This window comes from Crocodylus siamensis, chromosome 8 (assembly GCF_052110815.1).
Source record: "Crocodylus siamensis isolate JL-2025a chromosome 8, ASM5211081v1, whole genome shotgun sequence".
Classification (NCBI taxonomy): domain Eukaryota; kingdom Metazoa; phylum Chordata; order Crocodylia; family Crocodylidae; genus Crocodylus; species Crocodylus siamensis.
Window position 1 is genome coordinate 15,683,948 of NC_143402.1, and position 18,269 is coordinate 15,702,216.

Sequence of the window (18,269 nt, forward strand, 5' to 3'; positions counted from 1 at the left end):
GAAGGGGTGCTCAATATATTGCTCCCATGCCTGCCAGATCTGGCACTCGCTGGCTGGTCTGGGATCCCTGCTGCACATAGTATCCACTCCAGAGTGGGCACAGCGAGTGCTACAGAGGCTGGATCTAGCATGTGGTAAATGGGGGTGGGGAGGGGGGTTCAGGAGGGGTTTGTAGGCCTGATCTGGCCTGCAGGCCTGGCTCTGCCTGCACCATTCATCTAGCCCGTGGGCAAGTCCTGGGCCTCTCAGCTGTCTATGGGGCTGAATAAGTTTGACACCCCTGTTTTAAAGATTCAGATTTATTTAAATTAATAACTTATTTTTGTCCTCTCTAGCAATGTTAGGTTTTGTTGGAACAGTTTTATTAGCATCTTTATGATTCTGACATATAGTAGTAAGCTTTATAGATTTTCTTTGCTGCTTCTAGTTATTACAAGCCCTATGTTAAATTTTCTGAGAATCTAGTAATGTGTTTCAGCTGCAACTTGACCATTCATTTTCCTGACTTTAAAGTGTTTCAGATGCAACACATTATAGTTGCTTCAGTGTCTGTTTGAGCGTTTTAAGGTTTACGCATGTATATGTATATATAAAAAATGTATTATATGCATATATAATACATAGTGCAAGGAAGGTAGTGCTTTATTTTTCAAAGCTGTGGTTTGAAATATATTTCATTTTAAGTAATTTTCATTGCCTTCAGTTGATATCTTCCTCCTTCCCCACTGGGGTATCTCAGCCATCTTCTAGCCAGAATAGATGTTTGTTGCTGAGCAGCCTGCTAATTTATCAGTGTTAGCAGCTTGCCCAGACATGTACACACCAGCACAGTCTGAACTCAGATGGAAAAAATGGGATGCAGTAGAAATTGGTAGGTGTCTAGTTCTGTGCACACACCAGGGAGATAAAAACAGGAAGAGGTAAAAGGTGTGGGGCAGCAGATAATTGTTGCTTTGCTAGCATATGGATCTGTGTCAAGGAGTTAGTAGTGGGTGGCACAACTCAAGCTTACAATACCAATGAAATCATGTGGATGCTAGGGAGATGAATAATGTTTTATGTATTTAGGCTGCTCAGTTGGTGAATCTTCTATTTTGAGAATTGGCAGTGTTGGCTTTGAGGTGGGAAAAAGAATGCAAATAATTTTTGGCACACAACGATGGGCGTAACTTATGTAGCATGGTATAACAATAATAGCAAGAGACTAGGGAAACTTGCAGTCTTTTCTGATGATCTGTTGTGTGAAGTAGGGGAAATCACTTAAAGCTACTTTAAAACATTTGTTTAAGTGTCGAAAGATGCAGCTAGGGCCAAATTCTTGGAGGAAGTTATACTTTTTTACAGTAGGAACTAATGCTTCAGTGCTTTTGAGAATCCACTAGATGTGTACCTGCATGCTACCAACCAGAATGTACCAACCAGAGTCACTGGAGAACGTGCTGCTTCCATACCTGTGCTACCAAAAAGTATGCTAACATGTGCTTTGATCACATTTTTGTTTTGCTTTGTGTATATGAAAGCCCACTGATGTTTTTGGACACTCGTTTTTTTGCCATCTAAAGAGGTAGGAAGCAAAATGTAAGAGATGTTTGTAATGTAGAAACTGTGATCACAGTTCTGGTTTCCAAGACAGTTACTGATTTAAGTATTGCTCCATTGCATAATGCATATTTAAAATCCATGTCTCTAGATCAAAATAGGACCAATGTTGGCATAAAACAGCTCTCTCGGGTGGATCAACCAATAGTACCTAGTAGCGCTACCTCTGGGGATACAGCCTAATTTTTCACTTTGTCTTAACATTTTCAAGATTCCAGTTAGCAAAAAAAACAAAGCTCTGAAAGCATCAGAAATGTTATGCTTTGGAGTCTGATTAATGTAATATGAAGGGTCACAAAAATCAATTACTCCCCAAACACTTTGGCCTTGTAATGTCTCCATTGGAATCTACTTGCTTACAACTGTGGTCCTGGAAACTGATCTAAAAATGATTTGGAGACCCTCTGTCTACTCTGGTTCAATACATTTGCAGCCATGGAAAAGCCTGCATGTTTATGGCATAAACTAGACCATAAACTGGAATACAAAGGGATCTCAGGTTAGTGCATTTCCTCACACACACTGATGAGCTCACACAGCTTGTAAGTCCCCTTGGAATTTTCATTTTTCCTCATCTAGAGATCCTTCAGTTAACTTTTATTTTTTTTAAGTAAACCGTAACAAACAAGATATCTTACTATTCTAGATGGGATTTTACATGAAAAGCAAAAATATCCCTCATCTAGTTTCAAGGCAGAAAATAAAGGCTACGAATGAACATTCAATGAAGACCGAGATGAAACGGTTTTCTTTTTTTATCTAAAAAATGCTCTGCAGGAGACCAACTTCCAGCTGTAAATGTTTAGTAGTATGAAAAAAATGTTCACACATTAATTGGTATATCATTTGCCAAGACTTACTAAGCTTAGTAGTTATGCACCATACAAGTGGTTATCTGCCAAGATGATTCTAAGCAAAGTTTTGCCTAAGGAAACCAACTTGATATTTAAAGCTATCCACTTTCCCATTACTACCTTAGATACCCATTGAAGTCAGGCAGAACTTTTTAATGACTAAATGTCACTGAAAGGTTACCATTTATGAAGCAAGGAACTTTCAGTTGAAACATCAGTGAACAGCTTAAATCTTTATACCATTTCCACTGGCAACAGGCAGACATAGTGTAGAACAACAGGAATTTTATTTTAAATAGGGCATGGCCAGGAATATGAAAAAGCAAATGGAAAATGTACAGAAACAATATCAGAGATTCATAGAAGTTTCTCTTTTAGGACAATATTTGCTCATTAGTATTAGATTATAACATCCATCCATCCTGAATACTTACAGGGCTTTTGAATGTGTTGGTACATCACTTTCAGTGTGATTGTATTGAATTAGTGATCCTAGAAGGTTATGGCAGCAGAAAGCGTTTGAAAGGGAATTTCAGAGATTAGACAGTTTTACACTTGGAACAAAAGGGCATTGGGCACTTACTGGCTTTTACTTGCTGTAAAGAACATTTTTTGTATAATATCAAAAATGGGACTTTTTTTGCTTCTTTCTTTTTGGTGAGCAAGAATGAGAGATACCGAACATGAGAGAGAGATTTCTTTAAAAAAAAATATACCACCTTGCACATATTGAATAGGAATATATACTTCACAGGGAAGAAAGAAAGATTAAAGAGGTAACAGATGAAAGGCTTTACTTTTGGTTCCTAACACATTGAGGATCGCCATCCATGTACAACTACTCAAGCCCCATCCTGTCTTTTATGGTTCTAAAGACACTCTTGCCAACTTGAATTTTGAATCTGCACAGATATGCATGTGCAAGCAGCAGGTGTCCATTACATAATGCACAAAGAGTTAAAATGATTTTTTTTATTCAGACTGGTCTTGAAGTAGAGCATTTAAGGATTTTAGTTTATTTTAAACTTCCTGCCTGTCCGTAAGAGAGTAAAAAATGAAATATACGCTTTAAATTGCAATACGTGCAAATTCACATTAAGAGATTCTAAGAACTGAATTTTACATATTGTACATTAACAGCCAAACCAAAGGCAAGGGGGTTAGAGAATAGAAAAAAATATACCTAAAATAAATAGTTATTCTGAAGCATAGAGGACAGGTAACTGCATAGTCTCATACCATCCATTATGGGTCCTGACTTACAAAAACTTACCCATGTATTTAACTTCATCCTTTGTGGGATAACTTGTATAGACAAAGTTAATTATGTATATGCTTGAAGCATCTTGGGGTGTTTTTTTTCCAGATAACACTAAGGTCCCCTCTAGTTCAGGTAAAGGTGTGATAGGATCTGATGCATGGTACACACAGTTGTACCTCCGGCCGTGCCACATGTTCATGGCAGGAGGCCTGATTGTGGGATCCAGCATCAGATCCAATCCTGCCTTATTGCTGGTGCAGGGGGAACCTGGGTTCACCATCCCAGGCTCCTTCTGTACCAGCAAGTGGCAAGTTCCTGCAGCTGACAAAACTTGTAGCTGTAGCAGCACCCCCACGCATTACTGTGGTTGTGCTGTGGTTGCAAGTCCTACAGCTGAGAGGATTCTAAACTGTGGCAGTGCCCCATGGCTGCTGGGTCTGAGAGTCGGATCAGTTGTGGGATCCTCAGCTGGGGCTCCCAGCTGTGGGGGCATAGCTACCTTGCTACGTGTGCGAATTAAAGATAGATAGAAACCAGCTATAAAGTTATTACACATTCTCCAGCTCTAACTTTATAGCTGGATGGACCTTTTTATGGCTTGATAGTTACTTTGCATGTGTAACCAGCCTAAATTAATTGTAATGTGAAGAGGGGGCCTAAGTCTAGTGCAGGTCACAGATTTAAAGTACTAGTAGATATACACAGAAGAAGATTGAGATCAATAATATATTGTTGTTTTGACACTGACTCTAGCATGAGTTTTTGTGTGTTTCCTGTAGTGATAGACCAAGATTATATTCTCTTGCATGTTCCAATATTTGGAAACAGATTGATCATCAAATTAGGAGCTGTACTTGAATACTGGGGTTTGACCTATTTGGGTTTTTTCTAGCTTTTGTGACCTAACAACAAATAAGTTTTCCTCAACCTCCTATTTCATGTGGGATTAGTTCCAACTCCGGTTACCCCAGTTCCTCCAATTTTTCTGTTTTAGAAGTCTTCACGCCAAATTCATGTTCGTTTACTACTCTCTAGATTGTGTTCCTGCACTTGCCTCTCATAGCAAAGGCAGACTTTCTATTCTCCTGTTCATTAAGTCACTGACTGTGCTAATTGCAAATTTAAGTTGGATATAACTGGTGGATGAAACTGCTGAATTACAGTTAAATTCAAGTGTGATAATCGGGGGATCCAGGTTTTCCGTTTCTCAAGGGAAAACGGAGAAGAATGTAGATTTCTCTTTCTACCGACGGATTTCTCATTTTAATGGAGAAATGCCTGGATTTTCACTTTTGCAAAGAGCTCTCTGCAGGCTGGCAGAGTTGCAGCCTGCAAGGGGCTGCGGGGAGTGGGAGGAGGGTGGTCAGGCAGGGTATATACACACGGCCACCAGGCAGCCTGGAGAGCAGCTCCCACAGGCAGGTATGGGGGTGGGGGGAAGGGGGAAGTGAGTCCCCATTGGGAAGGAAGGAGGGAGGGAGTTGGACTGGGGTTGCTGCCTAGCCAGGCAGTACATGGCGCTTAGGGCCCAGGACTGGAATGTGCAGCCGTAGGGCCCTGGTGGGGAGCAGGACAGGGCTGTGGGTGGCTCATTTGGGAGGTGGGGGAGGGGTGGGGCTGGCTCTCCACTGCTGTGCACACTCCCAGAGGGGGCAAGGGGGGACCCGTGTCCCCCAGATCTGTGCATGGGTTGGGTGCGGGCTCGGGCTCCCTGCCCTGCTACGTTCTCCCGGGGCCTCTGCAGCCCAGCGGGTGAAACCCAGCATAGCAGAGCAGAGCGGGCCTGGGCAGGGAAGCTCCTTGCTGCTGCGAGCCCTGTGCCACCCTGGTGAGGTGTCCCCTGCCTGTCTGGTTTTCCATGATAAGAAACCCAAAATCAAATGCCAAGTTTATAGATATTTACAATTTATTTTATTATAGTAATTGAGGCACTGATAGGCTTCCAAATTACTTTAACATTGTAAATATATCGATAAAACATCATGTGCAGTTGATATCTGTATATAGAGAGGGTGTTTCATTTTAATCATGGATTTGGGGGGTTTATCAGAGAATTTGCTATTTTTTTTTATCAGGGAAAACCAAGATCCCTGGTGATGATAATGATGCATTTCCCTCTACAAAGCATATCACAGCAGAATAGTGTGGGGCACCTGCTGGTGGAGACGTCTATTTCAACCTGACATTTTTGTCATCACTTTCTATTTAAACCCAGTTATGAACCTCTGTGTTGGTGGTAGGAAAGCTGAATGAACGTCTGCCTCTAAAATGTGATTTAAGGAATTGTTAAGGGGAAAAAAATTTAAGTGAATCTGCTTCAGAACCAATACACTTATTGTTTTGCAGCTGGCCCCTTTCTGCAGCCTCAGTGCCTCTCTTTTAAATGGTTTTGTTGCTGCCTGTCATGCTAGCAATATTTTAACGTTCCTTTTTTTTCCCCTTCTCTCACATTCTGACAAAGGTATATGGGAATACTCTTATCTGCCCTGTGTCGGGTACCTTGCCTGATGTCCAAGCTAGAGAGCTGTGTGAATAATGTGAAAGTAACTCTTCATTGTGTATCAGCTTTTTGGCAGCTCACCAGCCTTGGCCTTTGTGGGGAATGGGCTTCTGGCAGGACTGAGTTAAGCTGTATTTATTGTATTGCTGACCTGCTCTTTTCCAAATGCCACTTGTAAAATAACATTTAGTTTGCAGGTCTCAATTAGGCCATTCTTCTGATCTGACAACTGCCTCTTCCCTGTTAAAAGATGTTCAAAGCTATCAGTGGACCAGCAGATTGGTGGGATACTGCCTGTCACCATCAAAGATGTGTTATCGGAGGTATCAGCTAGCTGTGTAATGAGGCCTGGTGGCTGCTTGCAGTGTCATTCCAGTACAGCATTCGGCTTCGTTCCAGTAATTCAAAGGTGTTTAAAAGGTTGAAGCACGGTCTGGTCTGCTTGCTTGGCAAGTCCTGGTGTCATGAAAGCACTCCATTCCTGGCTTACCTTGAAGACCCTATACTGACTGTGTCCAGGACAGTAGCTGATGACTGGTGTCCTAGTGGCGTCAATACAGACAGATGAGCTTCAGAATAACCTAGAGTCTAGAAGGAGTTTAAGGATTTTCTCATTTTCCTCTTGACCAGCAGCTCATGGTGAGGATGTTGGAGGGAGCTCCCTACCCAGGTGTTTGGGGGTGTCGCTGCAAACAAAAGTAGCATGCTTCAAGGTGCTCCTATACTACCAGTGACTGATAGAACCAAGAGGAGTAGCATGTTTTTTTTGTTTTGTTTTTTTTTTAAAACAAAAAGAGAGAGAAGAGAGCAGACACCTCCCAAACCAAACAGAGAGGTAGTTCATTGTGTATACTCTGTCTTTTCTCAAACTGCTGCCTTTATCCTGGCTTCTCTCAAACTAAAAGCAAACTGCTGCCTTGAAAAGAGGCTTACCATAGCCCTTGCATCAAGGCACTGAATGGATGTCCTGGCAGATTCAAGTTGGACCTAAGGCATATGAACTCTTAGGTTTATGGTTGTTGAGATTTCTTGGAGTAAGGGCTTAAGCCAACTGATTACTTCCCTTGGTACTGTAGTCAACTGCCCGGCAACTACAGGGACTGAGATGGTTATCTTTTTCTGTACCACTGTATCAGTCTGATGGAAATCTGAGATGGGCACAGGAAAGAGCCTGTCCTTTAGTGCTCCAGGTATCACATACTGTATCTCCTTTGCCAAGGCCTTAGAAGCAGTTAAAAGAGATACCCACAAGTTCAGATGATGCAGAGATGCAGTAGTCCACATCCTACCAGTATGTGAAATGAAGGCTTTAAAATCTTAGCATCATATTTATGATTCTTGGAAAGCATCCAGTAAGCCCATTACCATGTGCCCTGGGAAGGGGCACTGTTGAATCTGTGTCCTCCTGGGCTGCTTTTAGCAGCAAGCAACAGATGTGAATGCATTATGAGTCATACTCTTTCTGGGGGGTGGAAAAATGCAAATATTTTCCAGAGCGAACTTGATTTAAAAAAACCCAAATCCTTAAAATTGAGTGGTTTGAAACTATTTAGTTTCCACAATTCTGCATCGATGTATTTTGATCTTGGTTTAGTTTTCAGGGACTTCATGTATGTTTTCATGAAATGTGTGTATTGCAAATTTGTTTATTGGTGTTTTGAATCAATATGTGACATTATATCAGTATTAAAAATCTTTGGGCAGCCATGAGAAAAAAAGACTTCCCTGCAAGAAATCTTGTAATTTCACAATAGCTTTAAATGTTAGTTTTAAAAACCACAAGTAACAAACTCCAAAATTTTTAAAAGAGAGTTTACCGGTTATTTTGAATAATGTGAATTTTGGGGGTCTAGAATGGAGTGTTAGTGGGGGATGAAATGTGTGATAATGGAAGAAAGACTTGTGCCCTTAGTTGTTTGAAGACTATGAGAAAAGCAGCTAAACTTAGAGAGTCACTTCTCCTTTTGTTTCAAGTATCAGTTTTTCCATAATTAATGAGTCCTGTGACCTGGTGAACCAGGTTTTTACATGACATGGTTGTCTTTCTGATGAACTGAAACAAGACTGTGCAACATTCAGTACTGGAAACTCTTTTATTGCCTCTGACACTGCATATATCTTTCAAATAGTAATTAGAACTACTTGTACATTCAGAAGCTAAAAAAGTCTTGCATGTTCTGGCCTAATTCAGAAATGGCATTGACCCTGATACTAAAAGGACACAAAGTGGCAAATGCCAGGCAATAGTGATTTATACAGAACCATAGAAATAGGTGGCGAAGATCTATTCAGTCCTGCAGTCCCTTCCCCCACTGCAGGACAGCACTGTATAGGATACCAGTGGTTGTGTAATTTCCTGAAGCCACAGAACCTTTCCTGTCACTTCTGCTGCTGCAGAACCCCTGCCCGTGGTGCTGCGGGCCTTGTAAGCTGATATGGAGCCAGGAGATCTGGCCCGGTAGTGGTGGGGCACTGCATCCCAGCCTCCTGCGCTGCAGTTACCCCCAGTCTCTTTGCAGAACCCTGATGACCTGTCGTGGAACCCCAGGGTGTTGTGCAGTGCAGTTTGAAAACCACTGGAGTATACTGTCTGATGTCTTGCCCAGTTCTGTTCTAACAATTGGGTTTCTGTAGTTTCTGACCTTACTGCCAGGAAACAGGGCTAGCCTGGTATCACCTATGAGTATCAGGGTCAGTGGTTCAGGTAGCCTGAAAGGGAAAGGGGAGGCAGCCAATCAGTAGGTCGGGAATATTGCTGGGTTGCGGGGCTGGTGGTGATAAACAATCAGAATGTATAGGTTGAGATGTTTTTGCTTCTAAGGCTACTGCCACCCTTGGAAAGTCCTGCTTTGCTGCACCCAGTGGATTTGGCTGGGGCCCTTGAGCAAGGTCCTTTCTCTTGTAGGAATCTGAGGTTTGAGACCATGGGCCTTTTTGCTATTCCTGCCATCTGCCTTCTGTGCCTTTTGTTAACTCATACAAAAAACTAGAACTCTTGGTTCCAAAATGAAACCTTTTATTAGATCAACTGGAAAATGGCAAGAAAATTGTCCTTTTCTGCAAGCTTTCAGGATCAAAGTCCCTTCGTCAGGCTCTGGGAAAGTGTAGATGGTACAAGATGGTACAAAGTCCCCATAGGTAGGAAATAAACATCATTTTTGCACAGAGGGAGCTGAAGATGGAAGGCTGTCCCTCTGGGTCCATGGGAGTATCTTTGTGGCCTGTGTTGAGTAACTCGTTGATCAGGTAGAATTCCTTCCTGGAGGTGTCAGGTGGCTGGTAAAAAATCTTCCTTGTTGTTCTGCAGTGAAGTTTAAAATCCAAAAATCGGCTAAAATTCAGCATCTTCCATGTTTCAGGGGTGTACTCGGATGTTTCAGGAGTGTACTTTTGTTAACTCGTGCATTTCAGGGCCAGTATTCAGTTAGCAGGCTTGCCTCATGCTGGACCTAAAATGCTTGCACAGTGCTACCTTCCATTTTAGATTTCTAAAACTCTTGCATGTTAAATTATTTGCTAGTAAGAAGTGCACAGAATCGCTTAAATCCTGGGCTGGTCCCTTTTTTCACTGTCCTCATTTGGGAGGCACTTGGCCATTTTTTACCATCTTAGCTCTTGTTACATAAATGGTTGCTCATGTGTATTATCACCAGGGATCCTGGTTTTCTCTGCTTTAAAAAAATTCCCCAATTTTCAATTAAAAGGACGTAACCCCCAAATCCACATTTTTCTGTGTTTAAAATGAAACATCCCTCTCCCTGTCTCCCTCTGTTTTTCTGTTTCACTTTAATCATGGGAAAATGGAGATTTGGGTTGCATCTTTTTAAACCTAAGATGTTTTTTTTTTTAAATCGGAGAAAACCCGAATCCCTGATTATCACTCCATGGCACAAATATTTATCAGATCCTAGCACTGGGTGAGGCACGATTCTGTGTGGCCGTACAGTCCATCTTCTTTGTGTGCTCTTTTTCCTTGTAACCTGACTGTATAGCTTTAAGTGCCTCGTTATGTAAAAAGGAAGCTAGTGTTGTCTGTATCTTACCAGGAAATGTACTTGCATAATTAGCCAGGCCACAGAACAATAAATCTTTCATAGCATGAAAATGTTTGTTTTACACAGTAAATACTGTCAGTGCTGTTGCAACAAAACAAGGGTTGGGCTGTTCTCAAAAGTGTCCCCAGTAAAATGTTTGTGTAACTGACCTTTGTGTTGACTGATCTAGTGCAGAAGCCCTTATGAAATCGCAGGTGGCAGATAGAGGCTGCTCCTTGCCAGGCATGAGCGCAGTGTGTTGCATTGTTTAGATCTGGAGCTATTGTTTCCGTAGCATGAACTTTACAGTAGTACAGTATTACAAATCATCTTCTACTTGCTGAAGCCAATTTAAGCCCTTTTCAAGTTGGTTTGTTTCTCATTCTCTCATTTGTGCCCTCAGCTTCTTTCTCTCTTGTGAGTTACTGAAAGTTGAAACAAAAAAATTCAGAGATTGCAAGGAACTTCTTGCTTTTGCATGCTATTGCTTAATCATTTTATGTTTTTGTTGTAGACTGTTTGGACAAATATTCCCTATAAGCCTTTCAAACTTTTCTTCCACAATGGTTGTCTGAATATCATGGAGTTTGGAACCAGGTTGCTCCACTGTTTAGCATGATCAGTTGGTGGCAACCAAGGCTAGCAGAGTCTAAATATTATTTATTTATTTATTTTTTATACTGGAGTAAGGCTACAAGAAGAAAAACACTTTTTCTGTTAATAGAATCCTATATTGTCTTTCTGCTGCGACGGCTGCTACCAGCTCTTTTGGAACATGGAGAGCTTCATGCTCAGCCTCTCCTTTCGCTTGTCTCTCTGTTGGAACTATAGATTCATATGTTTAAAACATTGGCCCCTGTTATCTGATTAAAACATTGACATTTAAAACATTGACATTTAAAACATTGACCATGATGACCTGCAGCATTAACAGTTCAGCATTATATTGATCCAGTTCCACAACATGGAAGGGAAGATGTGGGAGGGATTTGCGCATCTCTGAAGCATCAGTACAAAAGATGGACCAGGCAGTGGGGTTTTGGAACATTATTAGCATCTGACTATAGTGTGGGTCTGTTTGTCCTGGGGGCTAATTGTTTGGTTTTGGGTTGGGTTGAATGATATGAACTTTAGTGTATTACATTTCTTTGAGATTTCAGTCTAAAATGATGGTAAAATGATGGTTTGAACATCTGAATTATATTAGGGACATAAGTCTGTCTTTCTGCTTTTCAGAAGTGAACCACACATATAATCATGGGACCAGATTTGAATTTTGAACCTATATTTTCCCTGTCCTTTCTTAAAATTTTGAATCTTTGAAGCTCTCATCTGAATCAATTTTATAGAAATTTAAAGTACAGATAAAGAAACAGAAAAACATCCTGGACAGGTGATTTTTAGAAAATGTATTGCATCAAGCTTTTCCCAGTGCAATGTTTTGTCTTTTAACAAAATACAGTAATGCCTGACTGGAACTGGACTGTGCCAATTTAGCCCAGTGTCAAAGGACTCGAATTCAACCTTGAAATATGTATCACTAGTTATGCCTCAAATTATTTCTAGCTAAGTAGTTCTATGTATTTTCTCCCCTAAGTGGAAAAATGAGTTCAGCTAACCACACAAAATGGTATATTGTTACGTATTCTCTTGAATGAAACTATGAAACTATTATTGGCAATCCACCTCGCCATGTCTGATTCACTTTGATTAAGAATCTTCTTCCCATGACTGTTACACAGCTTTAAGATTCAGACTTTTTTTCTCTATATCGATTTTCGCTGGCTTAAGGGAATTGTGGTAGTTTAAAATATTTGTGTATGGATTGCTGTAATTTGCATTAATCTCTGCTGGCTTGAAAATTGTTATGTAAAATGTATAAATGGGTATGGCTATTTCTTATTTTTTCTATGCATTTGGAAATGTATTGTTTAGAAAGTGGACCCTTTTACTTTTGTGCAACTAGGTGGTTTATTTACAGTTCTTTGTATGTGCTTTGCCGTCTTGTGAAATGATTTTTATGTTTCCTCCTGCTTGTTTTCTGTTTTTGTTTTTGCTTTATGCTGCTGGTAATTAGGTTAGCAGCAAGTTACTAGGGGACAACAGAGAATGGGCTCAGGTGGTTAATTTTTTTGCTTTTCTGTCTGGCTGCCATCTTTGCAATTTTTTCCTCTGGAACTACTCCTCTATTTTGTTTCTAGTACTTGAGAAATTCAGATTGTCAGTAGCAAGGGATAGTACATTTGGTACCCCCTGATTAGCATAAGAAGCTTGAAAATAAATTAAATTCCATGGAATTATAATGTGGCTTTTGACACTGAAGAAGAGGCAGTAGGTTGCATTCCAGTTGACTTGCCAACAGTACTACATAACAGTTAAGGACAGGTAGGATGCTTTTCTAGTGCCACCATGGGACAATTTTCTGGGTGAAACAAGCACTGTTGAATCATTACACCAGTCTGGGATCACAGGTACCAAGCCTTTCAAATGAGATGTAAGGAAATAGTGGTGGCTGTATCGGTTTCCAAGGCTACATAGGGACAAATGCCCATGGTACTTGTAGATGGTGTCTGGATGGTAAACTTACCATTTCTGGTAGTGCTGTCTGGCAGCCTGCTTCCTGAGCCAGGAACAGTGTCCGCCCGGGCAGGCTAATTGGCATTAGCTCTCAGCAAGGTTCATTAGTCCACTCCAACCACCATGTAGAGGTAGCTGCACTGTTTCTAATTAAGGAGGCAGCCTGTGTAGAGTGGCACTATGGTGGTTAATGGCAAGATTATGCCACAAAACATTTGTAGCACTTATCAGAACAGGGCTGCAGGCCCCGGTTTTCTGTCCTTATTCTGACATGGGTAGTTGCACATTCTCTTCTAAACTTTTCTGGGTGGAGTTGTATACACCTGTTCTTCCCTGCAGAAGTGAACCTGTTATGTAGTGCTGCTTTTGCTTTCTATCCTGCAAGTGGCTGCATTTTGGTTGGACCTGAAGAAATGTAAACCCTTACGCTGTATGTAGATAGTTTGCAGCATGCTTAATGTTAGCAAAGGTGCTTTGTAAATCAGTTGTGAACAACAGCATATATTTATAAATGTTTTCCTTTTTTCCTCAGCTTCCATTTGAGATGGAGATTTATTACATCCAGCATGTGATGCTTTATGTTGTGCCCATCTATCTTCTGCGGAAAGGAGGTAGGTTAGCAATTAGTCTTTAATATATGCAAAATTAATTTTAAATAATAAATATAGTGTGTTCTGTTGTGGGTATCAGCTTTTCCTTTATAAGGTTGACACATTATTGTCCTATCAGTGTTGTGGTAGAACCAAGGAGGTGCAGTCATGGATGAGGCCATCTTGTATTAGACACAAGCTGTGTTAGGTTTTCTGTACAAACAGAACAAAAAGCTAGTTTCTGCCCTAAAGAAATAATGACGCCACAATAACAACATATGTTCTCTTCTTAACCATTGTCCTCGCCATACCTTGTCAGTCAGTTGCGTGCATTTGTGTGTCCTTTTTGTCCTTCAGATGGATGTCTCTGCGTAAGTGAAAAATGAGATGGAAGGGTCTGCTTGTAGTAGCTTTCTAGTAGCTTTCGAGGTGAATGTGAATCTGAGAGTGTAGAGGGTGTTCTTTAATTTCATAGCTCTAATGAAATCTAGTGCTGGGTATTAATGACTCAGGGATTGCTTGCTCATTATCTTTTCTAATCGGATTCTTTACCTTTTACTTCCATGATTAAGATAGATAGTGGCTCACTGTGTCCAAGAATCCTGCCATAAAAAAATCCACCAGTTGTTTCTGATGTAGCTCTTTCCATTAATGTACTGAGAAGGTTATATAACACATAACCGTGAATATGGTGCTGTTCCACTCTATTTAGGGACCTGCTTCTAACCTGGCAATAGATTAACTCAGACAGTAGAACCTCATTAAATCCCAGAGGCCTCAGATTCAGTCTCTGCTGACAACTCCCAGAGAGAAAAAACATTAGAGTGTAGGTGGATTAATGCATGGGCCAGCCAGGCCCCTGCCTCCCCGTGAATGAAACCAGTGGCCAGGCTGGGCCCATGCAACGTGGTGGGCCGTGGTTGCCAGGCTCTTGTTTGCCAGGCACCACTGCAGCCGACTGAGCCACAGTGGGGTGAGCAGCCGCCCCTGGAGCTTGGTCTGCACCACATGTGCCCTGCAGGCAGCAGCTCTACACCCCTGGTGCCATCTCCAGTGTGGACCTGTGGGCAGGAGCAGCTGCCGCTCCTGCCCTGGGCCAGGGCAGCGGAGCAACCCGCTCTGGCCACTGCTTCTGCTGCACGAGCCAGGGATGGAGCCCGTGGCTTCAGGGCAGGGCATGAGTTACCGGGAGCTGCAGGCCATGAAAGGGGGTCCTGGGGTCCAGTGAATCTTAATCCACCCCTGCCTTACAGATTAAGTGGTTCAGATAGGCATAAGTTTTTTGCAGGCGTCACCCTACTTCATGACATGTCAGAAGTGTGATATTACAATTTATGACAGTAGGATACAGTCCAGTATTTGCCAAGAGAGGGGGTGCTCAAACCCCAGCCCATGGGCCAGATCTGACCCCTTGAGTTGTCATGTGGCCCATAGTTTCCCACAGGCCCAGAAATTTGGCAGCAAGAGAACTGTGTTTCGTGGTTTTAATCACAAGTGGTATAGATAATAATGAACATTCCAGATAAGTTTAATCTGCTGTGCTAGCTGCAAGTTTGATCAGTATTTAAAATACAGCAGTTGTTATATATAAAAAAAAGAAGCTAAATTGGGAGTGTCACAAACTGCTAATTAGTGCAAGATGTGGTGTCAACAGCTGCATAATACTTTGTATATCACTGGCTAAATGTAATTCTGGCAGTATTTCTGAACCACTAGTGTCTTGAGCTCGTTAGAAATCCTGGCAGATAATGTAGCCTGCTTACAGTACATGAGATTCTGCACATAGTTTTTAGGCGTTGCTGTAGGAAGTCTCAGGGGCTCCCATTTTTACTGCCTTGAATTCTGAAAGAAAGATTGTGTCACTTGTACTGGTGCATGCTCCAGATGAGTATGGCAGAGGGAAACAGAAAGAGTCAGTGTAGTTCAGCAGCTTCATCGCAGCTCCCCCTCCCTCTAGCTCTGCCCTCAATCAGTTTACAGCTATCTGCTGCCATCTAATGTTGGCGTGAAAGCAGTGAACTTTGATGCTTCCTGTGGGCTAGCAGACATCTGGGGAGATTGCCCTTGGCTGATTGCTGTAGTCAGGCACTTCTAGCTAGTGTTGCAGTTGGTGTCTGTTCCCTGACCAGTTAATACCTTGTTAATAATGTGTAAACTTGTGTAGTACTTGTGGCCAGTGTCACTGGAGAGGGAGCTGTACTATAACTATTACTGAAAAAATGTCAGTTCTTTGCTGATTTGAAGCAGTTCTGTCCAAAGGGATTATTTTCTGTTACCGTTCTGCCTGTCTCACTGCATCTGGTTCAAGAATTTTAACTCAGTCTTGTGTGGACCATTTTAACATCATTGACCTCCGCCAGCATAGGGTGATATAGATAGAGATGACTTCTTATTTGGGATATAAACTTTCATCAGTGGGTCTATGGATTATGATCTGCAAAAGTGATTGAAAGCACAAAGGCTGAGGAGAGGAAAATGGATTGTGTGTATACAGTGCAAGGGTACTTCATTGTACTGGGGTGCGTGCTACTATTGTACCTTCTGACTTGAGAGGATAGCGTTTCACCTCTAGTGAAGTCGAGCTCATTCCCCAAAAGCCACGTACCTTTGCCTTGAGTTTTATTTTAGGCCACTTTCTGGTTTAAAAAAAAAAAAAAAATCATCTGATAAAAAAATCATTTGAAATACTATGGCACTGAGCTCTGGCTACTCTGGTACGGCTAGCAGCTTGGGCCAAACTCAACTACCTGTTGAAGTTGATGCATAAAGCGGTTCGTTTCTCTGGAGGCCACAAAAATCACAGACACACACTCATTAGATGGCACAAAAGGTGTATTTGCAAATAGGGTCAGAGCAGAGTCAAAAACTCAGATTACTCTGAACCCACAAAGGAATTTTGCAGGCTGTATTTATCTTTTCCCTCCTGGGCACGTGTGCAGAAACAGGAACTCTTACAGCTCACTTCCGTTTCATACAAGCATACATGTGGTTACATCACTACATACATCGCATGTATAGTATAATTAACTACTTAAGTATGCAGGGCGGAGGGGTAAATATGCATCAGCTAATTAAGCATGTTCAGAGACTACTATAGGTCACCAAGAGTTCAAACCCCCCCCCTTCAAGGACACAGTTGAATTCCAGCTTCTGTAATCTGTATGAGAAAGGCTAGGGAGAAGCTGGGGGAGAGTCTGCGATTTAGCATAAGAAAAGCTGTGGCAAGGCTGGGAAAGGAAAAAAGTCCTTGGTAGTGTTTCTTTCTTATCGGGTGCAAGATGCAAGCTGTGCATTTCTAACAATATTCCATTTCTAACAAAGTGGTCCTTCCAGGACCAGAGCTGTGCACCACAGCTACACGGGCTGAACCTGTCTGTGATGATGTAACACTCTAGTTTTTAGTGCCGTCAGTTTGAAACTCTTAAAAATGTATCCATTTAGCAATGTACAAGTCATGGGTTTTTTTCTCCAGTCTCTCCTTGAGATCCCAAATGGATAAAATCAGGTAGGGCAGCACCTGAAGCATCAGCTTTCTGTGTTTCCTAGTTGATGTTGAGGCCCTGCTATGCTCTGGTTAGATTCAGGTGCCTGGTATTCATGTTTCTGTGCTGCATAGTGAACAGTGTAAGCTGTTGTATCCTGGCTGAGCTCTCTCTGTGCTGACTTAACATTTATCTTGGGGAAACCGGAGATATTATTCTCTTCCCTTCTTCCTTTTAGATGCACCATGTGGACCAATATTTCCCTCCTTAATCTTTACTTACCTTTCCAGGCCCACAGAGTGAACACAGTACATGTTCTTTTCCAGCATCATAGAGTCTTAGTAAAGGTAGAAAAGATCTCACGCCATGGATCAGACCAACCTTTGTCCTGTTTGTAACTACGTTATGACTGGTGGTGCAAAGCAGGTGCAGTGTTGACTTAAGTGGCCAACGCAGGAGACCAGCATTGCAGGAGAATTCACAGGGAAAGTACAGCTGCAGTTTTTTATTGGTCCTACCTTAACCCCCAACCTTGGAGCATTTTCCAAGTCTCATCAATTCCTGGTTGCTAAAAAAGGCCCTATTTAGCTAGAGATAAAGTATCTAAACTGAGGTAACTTTGGCTGATAGCAACAGCCTGTCCAGCTATGGTATGAAGGAGAGGCATAAAAACTGTGGTATAAAGCCACTGTGCTGCATCCCTGTTCCCTGAGGAATGGCTCTGATGACAGAATTGGAGTCACGATTTTGGATTTAAGAGCCAGGATCTGATTTAAGTAGTTGTCAGAGACTCCTGTTTTGCATGACCAGGGCTAGGTACAAGTTGTCAAAAAGCCCAAGGCTGAATCAATTCTGGCTTCTCGGGTTAGTCTAAGCTGTGTAGATTGAACCGGTAAACAAGTGAACAGACATCTGCCTTTGATTCCAGAAATGCAGCCACATGCTTGCAGTGGCCCAGGCCAGAAGCTGAGGAGTGCTAGAGCACACCTCCCTGCTTAGTTGGAGCAGACAACTTGGCTTACCTTACAAGGGGGAACGGGGGGAGCAAAGCAACCTGAGATGCTAGGAGACTGAGTTAATTTGAATCTGGAGGGGATCTGGGACAGAAGTTCAATAAACTAATTTAACCTTAATCAGTTAAGTCTGATACTACATCCATCCAGGTTTATCTTAAACTAGTTTCTGCCATTTTGAAAGTGGTTTATGTGCACTGAACTTCTGTGGTATTACAGATTTGAACCCATTTCTGATCACTTATACTGGGTTATGTATATTTCTGTCCCTAGCCCAGGTGTCCAAGATGAAAAAAAAAAATAGCTTGCTGTGAAGTAGTGCTGAAAATATTACAAACCATCATTGGCGATGCATGTGC

General features: G+C 41.8%; 1 protein-coding gene across 2 annotated transcripts in view; it reads left to right on the top strand.

Annotated features, from left to right (window-relative positions):
- Positions 1 to 18,269, top strand: part of TMEM164 (transmembrane protein 164) — a 101,554-nt gene that overhangs the window by 69,618 nt on the left and 13,667 nt on the right. For both annotated transcript variants that reach the window (XR_016443990.1, XM_090061404.1), the window contains exon 4: positions 13,358 to 13,436. Coding sequence is in view for 1 of the 2 variants with exons in the window: in XM_090061404.1 (XP_089917530.1) it covers positions 13,358 to 13,436 (79 nt within the window). In the remaining variant the exon portion in view is untranslated. The remainder of the gene's footprint in view (positions 1 to 13,357; positions 13,437 to 18,269) is intronic.